The sequence below is a fragment of the Elgaria multicarinata genome, chromosome 7 (assembly GCF_023053635.1).
Source record: "Elgaria multicarinata webbii isolate HBS135686 ecotype San Diego chromosome 7, rElgMul1.1.pri, whole genome shotgun sequence".
NCBI classification, from domain to species: Eukaryota; Metazoa; Chordata; class Lepidosauria; order Squamata; family Anguidae; genus Elgaria; species Elgaria multicarinata.
Window position 1 is genome coordinate 15,706,634 of NC_086177.1, and position 15,356 is coordinate 15,721,989.

At 42.2% G+C, this 15,356-nt stretch overlaps 1 protein-coding gene across 8 annotated transcripts in view; it reads left to right on the forward strand.

Annotated features, from left to right (window-relative positions):
* TRIO (trio Rho guanine nucleotide exchange factor) overlaps nt 1–15,356 on the forward strand; it is a 274,794-nt gene that overhangs the window by 56,535 nt on the left and 202,903 nt on the right. For all 8 annotated transcript variants that reach the window (XM_063130237.1, XM_063130241.1, XM_063130244.1 and 5 more), the window contains exons 2-3: nt 6,558–6,632; nt 14,891–15,005. In XM_063130237.1, coding sequence (XP_062986307.1) covers nt 6,558–6,632; nt 14,891–15,005 — 190 coding nt within the window. The remainder of the gene's footprint in view (nt 1–6,557; nt 6,633–14,890; nt 15,006–15,356) is intronic.

Genomic DNA, 15,356 nt, shown 5'->3' on the forward strand with positions numbered 1-15,356 from the left:
CACATTAGTGATGGTGGGCGTAGGGGAAATGATGCAGCTTAAAAAGAGCAGAGGCGATTATTAAAACATTTATGGCCCAAGCTAGTTATTTCTCTGCGCGACTCATTCCTTCTGTGAAAAAAATGTGGATCGTTTCAATCCAGGCTTGTCAGAGTATAAAAGACACTGCTTTGTTTAGGTCAGATAGCTAAAAATTTGAATCAGTACATTCAGGAGCAAATGCCCTGGAATGAATGAATACTTTTCTCCAAATTTTCTCCGATATTCCGCGCAAGCAGGATTCAAAGAAGTGAGCTCCGTCTCTAGTTCCCCAACTCAGCTCTCTGCTGTGCCGCCTTGCGTTCTTGCAAATCCTGTGTATACTGCAGGCACTGCAGTGGAAAAGACGACAGCAGCAAGAGCTACAGACTGCCCTGATTTTGAAAAGATGACATCATCTCTATTAATGTGTGGTGCTAAGGATGCTCGCGCCGAGGTTTGCTGAGCTGTGTGAGAGCAGAGATTGATGCAGATATTTATGGCTCTGCACGCGTGCAGCGACTTCCAAAGCCCTCCTTGTTCAAACCTCAAATGTAGATGTTCTAGGGTTTGCTTTGCTTTGTTTTTTTTAAAAAAAGGAATGCTGTAAATAGCTGACATTTGCTATAAATTTCACAGTGCACTTAAGGGGAAACAGGCACATTGTTTATTTCTGGGTAATTAATCCACAATGAAATACTGAGCACTCTTTCTGTAATTGCATTTGCTAACTTGGATTTCACCATGTTGTAGGGCTCATTATAAGGCAGCCTCCTAAGAGACGTGGGTGCCCCCCCTCCCCCCGGTTTTAGTTGGCATCATGTTGTGCTCAAAGCATATTCACACCTTAATTTGAATTGAGATACCTTTGATTATCATTACAAAATTTAATAAAAGGCACCTAGTTTTTCACAAAAGCTTTCAGGTTTTCCTTTTCACCGGTAGAAAACTTGTTAATTTGGCCATAAAAGGGTACTCCCGATATTTTATCAATTCCTTGGAGATTTTGGTCGCCTTGAATATCTGGAGTAATGAGGTGTGTGTGTGTGTGTGTGTGTGTGTGTGTGTGTGTGTGTGTGTTTTAATGGCTTAACATACATTTAACTAAAGTAGAATGGTCAGAAGAATTGCTTACAAAGAAGGGTGGGTGAAAAAACTGAGCTTCTTCTTCAAACAAAGAAAGCAAGCTGGGGGGGGCAAGTAGGGGATATGATTAACAGGTAATATTGTGGTTAATGCAATAGTGAGGAGAGATGGGAAAGCTCCCTCCCTCTCGTCCCTTGACAGCATAAACTGTGATTTATAATGACACTTGCGTCAGTGCTAGCCACACTTAACACTTAATCACAGTGCTACATCCAATGTGACACAAGCAGACTTCCCCTTCCTCTCCTCTCCCTGTACCCATTGTGTGCCCCCCATATCTGCTCTTCCTGCCCCTAACCCAACCTTCTGGAGTAGATTTGGAGGGGTTGCAAAGGGGAGGGGGAATTGTTCAGACAGCAGTTTCCATTCAGTTAGTAGATGGACACCTCTAGATATAACCCAGCGGTCCTTCATAGACCAAAATATGAAAATATAGCTTGGTTACAAGGGAACTCGGCATTGGAGAAAAAGGAGGGTACGTTCCCAAACCTGGCTCCATACTTGCAAACCATGGTTTGCATGAAGCCAGTATTACCTTTGCACCAGACCATTGTAGGGAGAAGGGCAAAGAGATGCTATCTAGTGGAGTTTGGAGATCAGAAAAGTTCCCAAGAGCAGAGCAATAAATTCTAGACATGTGAAATCTATTGCCTTCAAAGGATTTGGATGGCACAGAACTGTTTGTTCTCCCACCTGTCCCCAAGGTCAGACATTTCCCTTTCTCTGATCCATCCAAGTTGCCGGCAACTAGATGGTATATTTGGAAGAGATGAATTAGTGGGAAAAGTCCTGGCAGCTTTGTTTCTTTGGGTGATTTGTTGGATGGGGCTTTTCTTGTCTTTTAGGGTTTGAAAGTCCCATTGAGGCAGTGCCTTGTGGCGCTAACCATTTCCTTGAGATGTTCTTAGACATTCCTTAACATAATACCCCCGAGTGGGTCTACTGGGGCTTTCTTGCACTTGGCTTCAGGTACACTTCACTCAAAGACCTGCTGTACAATATTGCTTTAGCTATGACCAGGACTGCAAGCTTCAGTCAGTTTAAGTGCAGTAGATTCATCACCCAAAGTTTTATTTGGTTTAAGCAGGCCAGTATAGTCATCGAGAATATATTTTATCAGTGGGGCTGTGAATTAAGGCCATAGGTTGTGCTTTAAAAGAACAGTTAGGGTTTCTTCTGCTGTTAGGGCCCTGTTAAAGAAAATATTTTGAAAACGTGGCAGCAGATATAGTTTGACTGCCAGTGATGGTGCCTGCCGAGCACCCGCTGCAAAAAGGATGCAAGTTGTGTTCATACACCACATGAACAATCCCTGTTTTCATGATGTCAGGATCGGGCATATTCTGAGTGTAGGCCGTATGTATTGCATGAACCTCTGGTATAACTCTGTCAGGAAGAATTCCATTGTGCTGTCACTGGAGCACAGGCCACCTACACTTGTGTAGAGAGGACCGTTTTGACGTGATGCAAGTGCACTACTTCAGATTTTCTCATAAGAGTGAATGGCACCATTCAGTTGTATGGGATATAGTGGATGGGTGCATTCAAATATGCATAGGGGTCTAAACCTGGGTCCAGATTATCTGAAAGACCGTATTCTCCCTTACAAGCCTGCCCATGCTTTAAGATCTTTAGGGGAAGCCCTTCTCTCGATCCCACCACCATCACAGGCACGCCTGGTGGGAACGTGGAAGAGGACCTTCTCGGTGGCTGCTCCAGTGCTCTGGAACTCTCTTCCCAGGGAAGCTAGACTGGCTCCCTCCCTGATGTGTTTTAGGAGGCAGGCAAAAAAGTTTTCGTTCCGGCAGACCTTTGGCGAATAATCTGGACCTCCGTCTGTGCCAAGGACTTTTAATAATTGTCATTTTAAACATTTAAATGTTTTAATATTGGAACTTATTTAATATATTTTTAATTTTTGTATATTTGTATTTATAGGTTTTTAATGTATATGTTTTAAATCGTGTAATGCCGCCTTGAGGCCCAGCATTGGGGAAAAGGCAGAATAATAATAATAATAATAATAATAATAATAATAATAATAATAATAATAATAGACCTCCTCTTTGTCCTCCTGAGTGTGACAGAATGTTAGGAACTATGTTACCTGCCCCCAGAAGCAGCTATCCAACCTTCTCCACCCCAAGACCTTTGCACATTGGGTGGAAGCTTCTCAGTATGAGCAGGAGCACTGCACAGTCAGGGCTCCCAGATGTCTCCAACCTGTTGGAGTCAGTGGGCACATTAGGAATTTTGAGGGGTGATATGGGCATTCACACAAAATGGCTGCCATTGAATGGGAGGGGTGTTGTCCCTTCCCAAAATTGCTGCTATGGTGGGCATGACTGGTCACAACATTCATTTCCCAAAAGGAAAACTGTTGAGACTAAAAAAAAATGTAACTTGCCCAAGAGTCTAAGTACAAACAAGGCAAAGGTGAAGTTCGAACTCTAAATAAAAAAAACCCACTCCTTTAAACCCATGTAAAATGGCACAGGAGGGGAGCACTGTTGCTTTGCAACATGCTAGCTTCCTAGTTAAAATGTATATTTTCACATTTAAAAAATCTTAAGAAATAAAATAAAAATCAGGGGGGGGCAGGGAGCTTGGCAGGTGCTAAGAGAGGGGTCCGCTGGTACCCCGGTGCTCACAGGCACCCGTTGGAGATCCCAGGACCCATCCATGTTCAGCTGAAGTTATGTGGGTTCTCTCCTTCAAACTGCCTGTATGGCTGGTCAGTGGAGGGAGTGGCAGCAAGGGATATAGGGGTAGAGCCAGCGGGCACGGCCTCTCTCTCTCTCTCTCTCTCTCTCTCTCTCTGTGTGTGTGTGCAATCACATGGAGGATATAACGAGTCAAAGGGGCCATAGATGTAGATCGGGGGTGAGCAACTTGTGGCCTTCCAGATGTTTTGGCCTACAACGCCCATGATTCATCACCCTTGGCTCTGCTGGTTAGGACTGATGGGAGTTGTAGTCTAAAACATCTGGAAGGCCACAACTTACCCACCTTTGACAGATGTATGTGCTCTCTTCTGGTTGTGGAGGTTTATGATTTACTCTTAAATACAGTTCGTTGCTGTTTAACAAGGACTGCTACACATCAAGGGAATAATAATAATAATAATAATAATAATAATAATACTTTAAGTGGTACGAATGATGCACTTGGTACTTTTGTCTAATGAAGTTTAAAGTAATTCTAGCAGAAAAGTTTGGGTTGCTTTTGCATAAACATTTCTCTTTCTGGGATGATGCCTGAGTTGTTGTTTTTTTAAAATAATTTAAAAACAGTATATAACCCAAGACAGCTAATTTCTTTTATAAACCTGTGTGCAGGACCAAAACTAATGCTCAATGTTTTGAAACAACTGTGTTTCTACTTGAGGTTATCCCCATTCCCATGCTTAAACTTTGCCATGAGGCATCAGATACCTTTTGCAAGAGGGCCAAAGCACGTACCATAGAACTGCAGATATAAGAGCTGCTATGTTTGAACCCATGGGCAGGAATATTTTCTAGCAATACATGCAGACGTGTTTGGAGGCTGCACCCATCAGCTGCAACTTGGAAGCTGCCTGCATGTCTTGATATGGGAACAGAGGGATGGTTCCAAAGCAACTGGTAGTTATCATGGAAATGTGGCATTATGTACTTGTCCATGTGGGAACCTCCCAGCACTTTGACTTAGCAATTTTGTGTGGCTGGAATGAGAGGAGGTGAACCAAAGAGAAAGCACACGGTAGAGGATTATGCATATGATCATAAGCGCAGCCTTACCCTGCGCCAGAGTAGATTGGATTGATTTAAATTACCCATGGAAAGGGCTTGTTTTAAATAGTTGATTGATTAGAATCAAGTTTCTATCTTTTTAAATTTCTATTTTCTGAACAAGCATGCATGCTAATTGGCTGCTCTAGCAGTTAAAGTGCACATCTTTGCAGCTAAATTACCTTGCTAGCGACCACGGAGCATCATCCAAAACTTCTAGCCCTGCTGCCCGCTTTCTCTTTGCACTACAGAATTTATATCTGTGTTGCAGAGTAATTGTGAAATTAAGGCTTTCTGTTTTGGCTTTTGATAGAAATGTAAGGACACAAAGCAAGATCTGTTATTTGCAGACTAAACAACCAGAATTTTCTGGAACAAAAGGGCTATTAGTTAACTGGCCAGAATTGTGAATAATACATGTCTATGTTGTTTTGCATAATAATTGTGCAGTATAATTACATGCATCTTTACTCAGAGGAAAGTTCTCCTCTATCCATAAGCTTACAGCCTAGTAAGTGTCTTCAAGATTGCATTCATAGCACAATGACAAATGCAATACATGATATTTATAGTACTTCATTTCAAAAATCATATTTTTAACCAGGTTTTGTTCTTTTAGATAGAAATGCAAGGTTTAATTCATATGTGTGTGTGATAGAGAATAATGCATTCCATTTTAAGAGTTTATAAGTACATTTGTTAGTGTGTTTGCATTGCATTTAGATATTATTTTAAACTAGAGACACAGTTCTATTCCTGTTTAGACGGGGCGGGGGGAGGAACTCTTACAACTTTTTGTAGGACTTTTTTCTGTCTAAACATGATAGGATCTGTTTCCTTTCTTATATGGCAGGGAGTAGGCAGTGTCCAATGTGCCCCTGGACACCTTTCATGGCGCCACTGAAGTGCCCTGTCCCTCCCACTTTAAAAAACTCTCTCACACACATTTTCTCACCAGTAGCTGGGATTGCTATGACTTAAGTAGGTTTATGTTTATCCTTGGGTTCAAAGGAGTTGTTTTGTGTTTGGGGGCTCAGAACACACCTCTACCTTGTACTCAGACTTTTGGGCAGGTTACTTGTCCTTTGTCACACCTCTCATGGCAGCCATTTTGTGGTGGTGCCCAAGCTTGTCTACTCCAGTAGCCCCTGGAGAAATATGCACTGTGCGGACACTTGAATTGTATTTGTGACCATTGAAAGTACAGCACCATGTACATCGATGGTGCTATATAAATAAATAATAATAATAATAATAATATCCTTGGTGAAAACCTGAGATGATCTGCACATACAGAAATGCAGATTTTTCTTGGCTACTGCTGCAGATTGGAAGTGGAGGAAGTGTTTGTATTCTCCACCATGCTGGAAGGGGCAGAGGAATCTTCACTGCCCTGACTGAAGGCTAACACATTGCTAGTCTCTTCTTTGCTTGATGGTTTTCATGGCAATTCTCCCCTATATGTAATATGAAATGGTACAATCCACGAGAAGCTATGTGACAAAACAAGGCAGTCCCACAAAGCTATAACACATGAATCTGTTACACATGTTGCTTGGTTCTCTTGTAGGGAAACATATATGCTCTTAAAGTTAAGTAACATCCATTTTCTTTTCTCTTCAGGATTTCGTAAAAATGATGAAATGAAAGCTATGGAAGTCCTGCCAATCTTGAAGGAGAAAGTTGCATACCTTTCAGGTAAAGAGAGTTCTTTATAATTCTGAGCTGGATTTGTTAGTCACTAACAGACCAATCCTGTGCAAACTTACTCAGAAGTAACATTCACCAGCGTCAGTGTAATTCATTCCCATCTAAGAGTGCTCAGGATTGCAGTCTGAGATGTGCAGTCTTCTTTTTTTTTTGCTCACAGTCCCTGAACAACTAACTACTTAAGGGAGGATGTATTCTGCCTCCTAGCTCTGTTTCGTTTAGCAGTGTGAAATTGCAGAATATTAAAACTGTTTAATTCTGTCCTATCAGCATGGGCCAGGTTACTTGTGGAACCCAGGTGCTGCTTGACAACACATACTACTAACACTGTTGATGTGGTTGCATTAGTGAGTTAATAGGAATAGTCCATTTAGTGAGGTATCGTACTGTTCAAGCTCAGAAGTCTCTGATTTTCCTCAGTCTTGAATTTACTCAGAGGCTTTAAGAAAAGTCCTCTCTTTCAGCCTGCCGTCATCCTGCCAAATCTGCAATATGGGGATAATAATGCTGAACTACATTACAAGGTTGATATATGGGCTACTGAGAGAATTTATATGCAATACTTTGGACTCCCTAAAGGGTTGTATGAATGCTTAACATTAGTACTAGAACTTCTGGATTAGTTAACTAATTGGGAAGCTGTTTGTCGCTGCGACACTTGCTGCAAGTTGAATTTGTTCTCTTAAGGTCTTGCTCAGATTTAGGGGATACCAGTCAGTCAGTTCACCCCCCCCCTCTCTCTCTCTCTCTCTCTCTCTCACACACACACACACACACACACATATATATATACATTTTATTTTGCGGATTCTCTTTCTTGCAAGCCTCTATTTTCCCTCTTCCTATCTTGGACCTTACTTATGCATTGTCCCTCTGTGCCCTTTTCTCTTCTGCTTTTACCTTTTGTTTTGACAAGGATGCCTTCTGTGTTGGCTTCTTTTTAGCTGCTGAAGGAGAAGGGCCCTATTCTTTCTCATTTATTTCTAACAGTCTCCGTTGGTTGCGTGGCAACCTTGGCACAGCATAAATATTTCTGTGTTTTTATTTATTTATTGTCTTTGCAGCCTGCCCTTCTCCTAAAGAGACCCTACTTGAATTATCTTAGGCAGCTTTAAAAAAAAAAAAAGCTTGTGCTGCTGTACTTATAGAAACCCAATTCAGCCCCAATAGAACCCAAAGTTGTTATGCAGAACAGATCTTGGAAATTATGTTTATTTGCATGACTTGTATTTGCATAACTTCCATTGTAAAAATCTAGTTGCCAGGTCTGCCAGTGGTTTGCAGAATATGCTGTATTGTGTGTTGTTGTGGTGAAACCTTGGACAGCAGTTGGCTGGGCTAGTATTACGGAATGTCCACAAACGAAGCGAAGTCTTCTGTTTCTGTGAAGAATAGAAACTTGTCCATTTGACACAGGCCTTGGGGATAAGAACAGCATTGTGGCTGAGGACTGAAAAGGTAGGGAAACTCTAGGAAGTTGGCCCAGGAGGTGAGAAGCGAAGAGACAGGGATCCCCAAATCGTGAAGATTGCAGGGGGCTAATAAAGAGGAATATGATTGAAACGGGGAGGAGGATTGAGGAAAAGGGCAGAGCCTAAGTCTAGCAGGGACTGCATGGGGTAGACAGATCTCTCTAGAGCCGTGCACCATGTGTATTAGCAGCTGGAATAGCTCAATGACGGTGAACCATGGTAAGCAATAGCAAGCCAAGCCAGCATTTTGCAGCCGGGAAAGAAGAGCACGTGATGCAAGAATGTGAACAAATGCTTGACAAAATCCTATTCCTCTGAAAATTACATATCTGATCACCCAGACATATGTGAATACTTTTCAGCAGAGTGAAAATATCCCTGGAAATGATAGGGAAGGTTTCGTAGATCCCAAATTTAAACATGATTTATCTGGCTATTTCACAAGAATCCACCAAAGCATTTACTATGGTTGCCATGGCACTCCCCCCACCCCCAGCATCCTTTGCCTCATATATGCCATCATACTCTACTTGGGAGGAACTCAGAACCTTCAAAATGCAACTTGAAGTCAAAGATTGAGCTCTGCTTCTGCCCTGACGGGGGAGCTTGGACTAGTTATGAGTTTTGATCTTTGACTTTGCTCTTTTCTCTGAAACTTGTTGAATGCCTCCAAACTGCAGCATCAAGTCGAAGAAGAGAGTCCATGTCATGGAGCATTCGGGATATAACATATTTAATTTATAGGAATTAATATAAACCTCTGTAACTGAATTGGTCAACTTTCTCCATTACTAAAGGTCAAGGTTGCATGTAGCTCCCATTTAGTTTGACCTTTGTTTTACCCCAGATACTGAATGTGTTTTGGGTAGAACAAGCCTAGACTTGCCCTGTTAAATGTTATATACCAGGAAACCATTCCTAAATAAGCCCACACCCTCACAACGATTTGACAGCCAACTTTTCTATAAATATATAGCCTAGACTTTTATTAGAGTAATTAAATTTATACTTAGCAGAAGCTATGCACTCTGGATTCCGTCTTGCATCTTTTACCATGAGGGACTTTGATTTCTCACTCAAAATGGCTGCCTTTTCCTAGGGATCTTCTGAAGCTATGTAAGTGCTTACCTGCCTATTATACCAGCTGGGAAAGGCTATGGCTCTAGAACCATCTTGGTTCTTTTTATTTCTTTGATTGCACTATGTTCATGTTGGTTAGATTTATTGATGCCTTGGTTAACCACCCAGCTTCGGCTATTGGGCGGTATAGAAATGTAATAAATAAATAAATAAATAAATAAATAAATAAATAAACCTGTGTATTCTGATCTGGGGAGATTCCAACTAATCTTTGTGGTGTTACACCCCACAAGTCAGTTCCCTAATGTATGTCTAGGATTTGTAAGTCTATTGTGTTTAGAACGTTGACCTGAGTGGGTGGAAATTGAATATCTTAGGAGCGGGGAGGAGGATATATAAGGGAATGACTGAGATGATAGGGGGGGTGTTTTTAAAGTACTTTGGTTCGAGGGAGAATTAGAGGATCAGGGGTAAAGAGGGTTGTCTTTTGAGTGTAGTGTGCAGATAGTCAGTTGGTGTATATTAAACAATCCTGATAATAAAGAAAGTTCAAGAGTGAAGGTGTGAGAGAAAGGAAAGCGTGTATGAGAAGAGAGAAAGGATTGGATGAAAGGTTTTAACAAGGGTCTGAAAAGTTGTATTATGAAACAAAGTTTGTGAACATTGAAATAAATTTTTAATCAGTTTGTTTTTCTACCACAAAAAAATCCCACGTGTCTCCTTGGCATTTATCATCTGCAGTTGTATACATATAACACCCGTTCTGACATTAATTCACCATCAGCACATATAATTCACAGCACATTATTTTATTCTTGGAATTATTCCTGTTTAACCCCTTTCTCCACATAGTTTGTAGAAAGGTGGTGTTTGTCCCTCACCTCAGGCTCATAAAGTGGTGGCGCTTAGCTTGAGCAGGGAGTGTCCGCGGACAGGCCTGTTGTAAAGAGCCTGTGTCATGGCACTCTTATCTCGCCATGTGTTAAAGGTTTATTAATCTACTCATCCAAGTTAATAAGACTGTAGGGAAGGTGGTTGGCTGCACACTGGAAGCTTCACTAGGTGCTACTGTTAGACTTCTCTCCTATACTACGTAAGTGTGCATTGCCTCTTTAACCTAGAAGGTCAAAGTGAGCAACTTTGGGGGATCTGGGCAGCATTTTGCCCCCACCCCCACCCGGACCCCATCCACAGATAGTGGCTTTGCTGCTGAATTTTGGTGGCAAACTGCAAAAGGGGTCAAATTTAGCCACAATTAATTTGTGAAATTTGGCTATTGCACTTCAACGTAGAGTGGGCATTGCCTCATGTGTAAATGGTGTGGGTGGAAAACTACTCATGTGTAAAGTGATCCTTTGCTATCTTTAGAAGGGGGGGATATTTTCTTGGTATATTCCGCCTCAAAATTGTGTGAAAACTGATCAGAAATCATTCTTCAGGAGAGAAATCAAGATTGTATTGTAATAGCATTGGATCTATTAACAATTGTTGCATGCTCTTCTTCTCTTTCCTCACTCCCTGCCCCCAATGTATGGTTCGCTGGCTTTCTGTGTATATTACTTCTAAGTTCTGGTGTCTAAAATTCAAATCTCCTTTATTGGAGCAATTCTTAACGTGTGTGGTTATGGGCAAAGTAATATCCGGCAGGGGACTACCCTATTTCTTCAGTTCTAAGATACACTTCCCCCCCCCCCCCATATAAACATCTCTAAAAATGGGGTGCGTCTTAGAATCACAAGTGTGTCTTAGGGTTTTTTTTCCTGTTGATGATACTGAAATTAGTGTGCGTCTTACAATCGATGGCGTCTTACAATCGAAGAAATACCTTCTCAGTTCAGCACTGTGCCAGCACTGGAGACAGAATGTTAGCTTGCCTTCTCTTGTTTTGCCACCTAATTGGCCGTGTTCCCACCGTAGATTAAATGTTAACTGACTTAACTTTTAGGATTATGCCTATGCTGGGCAGTGTTTAATTTCTAAACCAAGGTGTTGGAGCTCAACCTGCGTGGAAATAGCATCCTTCGCCTGAAAGCCTGTCTCACTAATCCCAAGTTGCAGGGACTACACTCAGTGCATAAGACAATTACTGTGTCTGGACGATCGTAGTGAGGGAAGAAGGCATAGTGGCTTCTCCCCACTGCATGTGCTGTCCCTGTTATTATGTTGTGTGTCTGCTATTTGCATTATTCCCTGCGTTGTGGTATAGGTTGGTATGTCGTCTGAACCCAGTGCAGAAGGGTGGCTTTGTACCCACTCTACAATCTCTACTGCACGTCGTGGTTTTTAGGATGGGTACGAAGGTACCCCCGCTGTGCCACACACCAGGTTTGGATGACAAGCCAACCCATACTGCAGTGTGGGGAATATGCAAATGGAAGTCGTGTGCACAACACTTACAGGGATGAGGGAGGAAGCCACGATGGATTTTTTTCCCTGCTGCGATCATCTGGACCCAGTCAACAACTGGTATCATACAACACAATAACCCACACTCAAGATTGATTATGTGTTGAGTGCGGGTTGTTGTTGAATCATGGGTTATTGTGGAATTGTGAGTCATTGTGTTGTCTGAATCCAGCCATGCTAACAAACCATGATTAACCAACAACAAACCCATGGTTTGTGAACTGTGGGTTGTTTGTGGTTAACAAACCATGGCTTGTTATCATAGCTGGTATTCAAACAGCATAACAACCCATGTTTCAATATCAACTCACAGTTCAACGACAACCCACACTCAACCCATATTCAACCTTGAATGTGGGTTATTATGTTGTGTGAACCCAATTATTTTTACAATGAAATAGGTGTTCGAAAGCCATTCTGTCGTGGATGTCTGAAATGTGAGCCCTAGATCAGGGATGGGACACCTGTGAATTCCCAAATCCCACAAGCCCTAACCAGCATAACCAATGGTTAGAGATGCTAGAAGTTGTAGACATCTGGAGAGCCACAGGTTTCCTGCTCCTGCCCTAGATATAGGGTAGTAAGTTTTCATACCACCCCTAACAAAATAGTAGTCAGATAGATTTATTGTACTGGTTCTTGAATCCAGTAATAGAGGATACCTTGGTACAAGGTGGTCTTTGTATTTATTTTTATTACATTTATATACCGCCCCACAGCTGAAGCTCTCTGGGTGGTTAAAAATGGTAAACATTAAAAAGTATTCAAAATTTAAAAACCATCAAAAACATTAAAACAACAATATAAAAACAACAGTATCCATTTAAAAACAACAATTCTGGGGGCCATTAAAAACAAACTTAACGTTGTTAAATGCTATTAAAATGCCTGGGAGAAGAGAAAAGTCTTGACCTGGCGCCGAAAAGATAACAATGTTGGCGCCAGGCGAGCCTCATCGGGAAGATCATTCCACAGTCGGGGGGGGGGGCAACCACTGAGAAGGCCCTCTCCCTTGTTGCCATCCTCCGAGCTTCCCTCAGAGTAGGCACTCGGAGGTGGACCTTAGATGTTGAACGCAGTGTACGGGTAGGTTCATGTTGGGAGAGGCGTTCCATCAGGTATTGCGGTCCCAAGCCATGTAGGGCTTTATAGGTTAAAACCAGCACCTTTGTATGCATGTGTTGGAGCAGAACCCAATACAAAAACCCATCTACCATTTAGTGGGATGTTTTCTATCACAAGAATAATTTTCTTTTTCTTTTGGTGGTACAGTAAACATAATACAAGGCATCATGAACATAATTTGTTTCCCCCACCCTCAGTATGTTTAATCTAACCACAAACTAGCTTTGCAAAAACATGAAAACAAAGAAAAGTACCCCTTTTCATCTCTCCCCCCCCCCCTTTTAAAAAGGGCCATGTAATGGTATAGGGGGGCATGTATGTATTATGGTTGGTTGTTAGGAAGAATTCCTCCACAATGAGCTGGAAAGTTTTCCAAGGAGAGAATAATAAAAACAGTGAAACTGTACAGTAACAAGAGTTGTTTATTACTGCTCGTGCCATTGCTCCAGTGCTGGGACTCTATAAAGGTGGAGTAAGATGTCTTTGGACATTATTTTAAATGGCAAAATAATACTGATGTTACTGATGGTTCTCGCTCCCCACCCCAAATCAGACCCTAAATTAAGAGAGTAGCATCATCAGGAGTGCAAATGGGCCTAGAGGCCTCCTGCAATGGGATGCAGAGCGCACGGGCAAATATTCTGTTGCCACTTCCTTTGGACTACTGGCCACAAGGGACATGATGGCAGTGGCCACCGTCTTGGCCTGTCAGGTGCTGTGTTGGGTCTCTGTTCTTTCTCAAAGCAAGCCAGGTAGCATTTAGAGACGAAAAAAGCATGCAAAAGTCTGATGAGGTCATAGCCGGTCCTGGCTCCAATATCTCTCACGCTGAGCCTGCAACTGGCTTTGCCATGTGTTCACAGTGCTGCTTGACATTTCACTGGCTCTGCAAATGCCTCAGCTTCTGCCTCTTGTGGCTTTCAAGTGCCCAGATAATGACGTGAAGGCAGACAATACAGGTGCTGCTCTCAAGCTAAGGAGAGATTCGGTCCGGCCATCACCTGCAACCCAATCACCTGGCAACTCCGTCTAGCCTGTTCTAGGCCGGATCTACACCAAGCAGGATATAACACTATGAAAGTGGTTTGTAAACGGTATGTGGAGTGTGTCCTGGGCCCCAACAATTGTCAGTGCACTTCAATACCATTATAAAGCAGCAGTGTAGATCCTGCCCAAACCTTCTGTACTAGCTTCAAAGAATGATCAGGGGTGGGTGGGTATAATAGTCATGTTGCATCAGTGAAGGGATAGTTTAAAGTTCATGTGCTCAGCCTTTTATACGTGGTCGCACTGAGCTGTTGTGATGGTGGTGGTAGTAAGAGCTAGCAATTTATACAGCCCCATAAGTGTACAAAGTGCGTGACAAGAGTTTGGTAAACAAAAAATAGTCTGGCTCTTGCCCCCAACAGAGCTTACAATCCAAAATGGACAATAGGGAAGATAGAAGGTAGAAGGAAATGAGAGGTGAGGGTAGCAAGCGATAACCATTAGCAATAGATGGTGTTAGAATTGGATGTAGGAGATCTAGCTTTCAGCTGTGAACTCATTAGGTATTGAGCAAGACATTCTTTTCAACGTAGCCTACCTTCTATGGTTGTTGTGAGGACAAGATCAAACTCTGTTAATACCACTCTGAGTCCTTTATATGTAAAATGCTTGGTTAGTGTGATATTGTACTTGAGAGTGCTGGACTGAGACTTGAGAGACCCAGGTTATGGTCTGCACTTGTCCATGAAGCTCAATGTGCGACAGCCTCAGCCTGACCCTCAGCCTGACCTACCTTACAAGGTTGTTGTGAACATAAAATGGAGAGGAGGCGGCGGCTCATGTTTGCCACCTTCTGCTTCTTGGAGGAAAAGCGGGAGGTATAAATGAAGTAAATAAATAAGATAATCAGCGTGGTTCTTGTAGTCATAAAAACAAGAGCTTGGTAATTGCATCTCTCCCTGATGGTGCACACTTTGTTTCAAACACGATCTTAAAATGTGCTGGTGACACCTTTTTATTGAGCTAAATCCATGCTGGTAGAGATGGATGTGCATAAATACCAAGCTGTCTTCTCAAATGTGTACTGTCAGATTGTAAAACTGCCTGGGGCAGAAGCGCTTATCGCCACTGTACACCATGGCTTACAGTTGGCACTCAAATCTGTTTCTTTTTCAGGTGGAAGAGATAAACGTGGAGGCCCCATTCTAACATTTCCAGCTCGTAGCAATCATGACAGAATACGACAAGAAGACCTTAGGAGGCTCATTTCATACCTAGCTTGTATTCCTAGGTAAGGACATCATTCATGTATTGTGACTTGAAGCTGTGCTCTTTGCAACACTGTGTCAAAACAAAACAGTGTAAAGGGAGTCCTGTGTGAGTTCATACCAAGTTCATATTCCTCTAACCTTCCATTTGTTTAAGAGAAGGTAGCTTAGCAACCAAGTAGGTTGCTCTAGAGAATTCAGAACGCTCAGGAAAAAAGGAGCAGATCATCGTAGACTTGGAGCAAAGTTACTTTCCTGGCCTCCTCACCCCGGATAGTCTGGGTGACAGTCAACAAAAATAAGTTATTACCATTAACAGGAATGCAAAATGAATTGTGGATTGCAGCCAAAATGTGAATCAGTATATTGTTGAT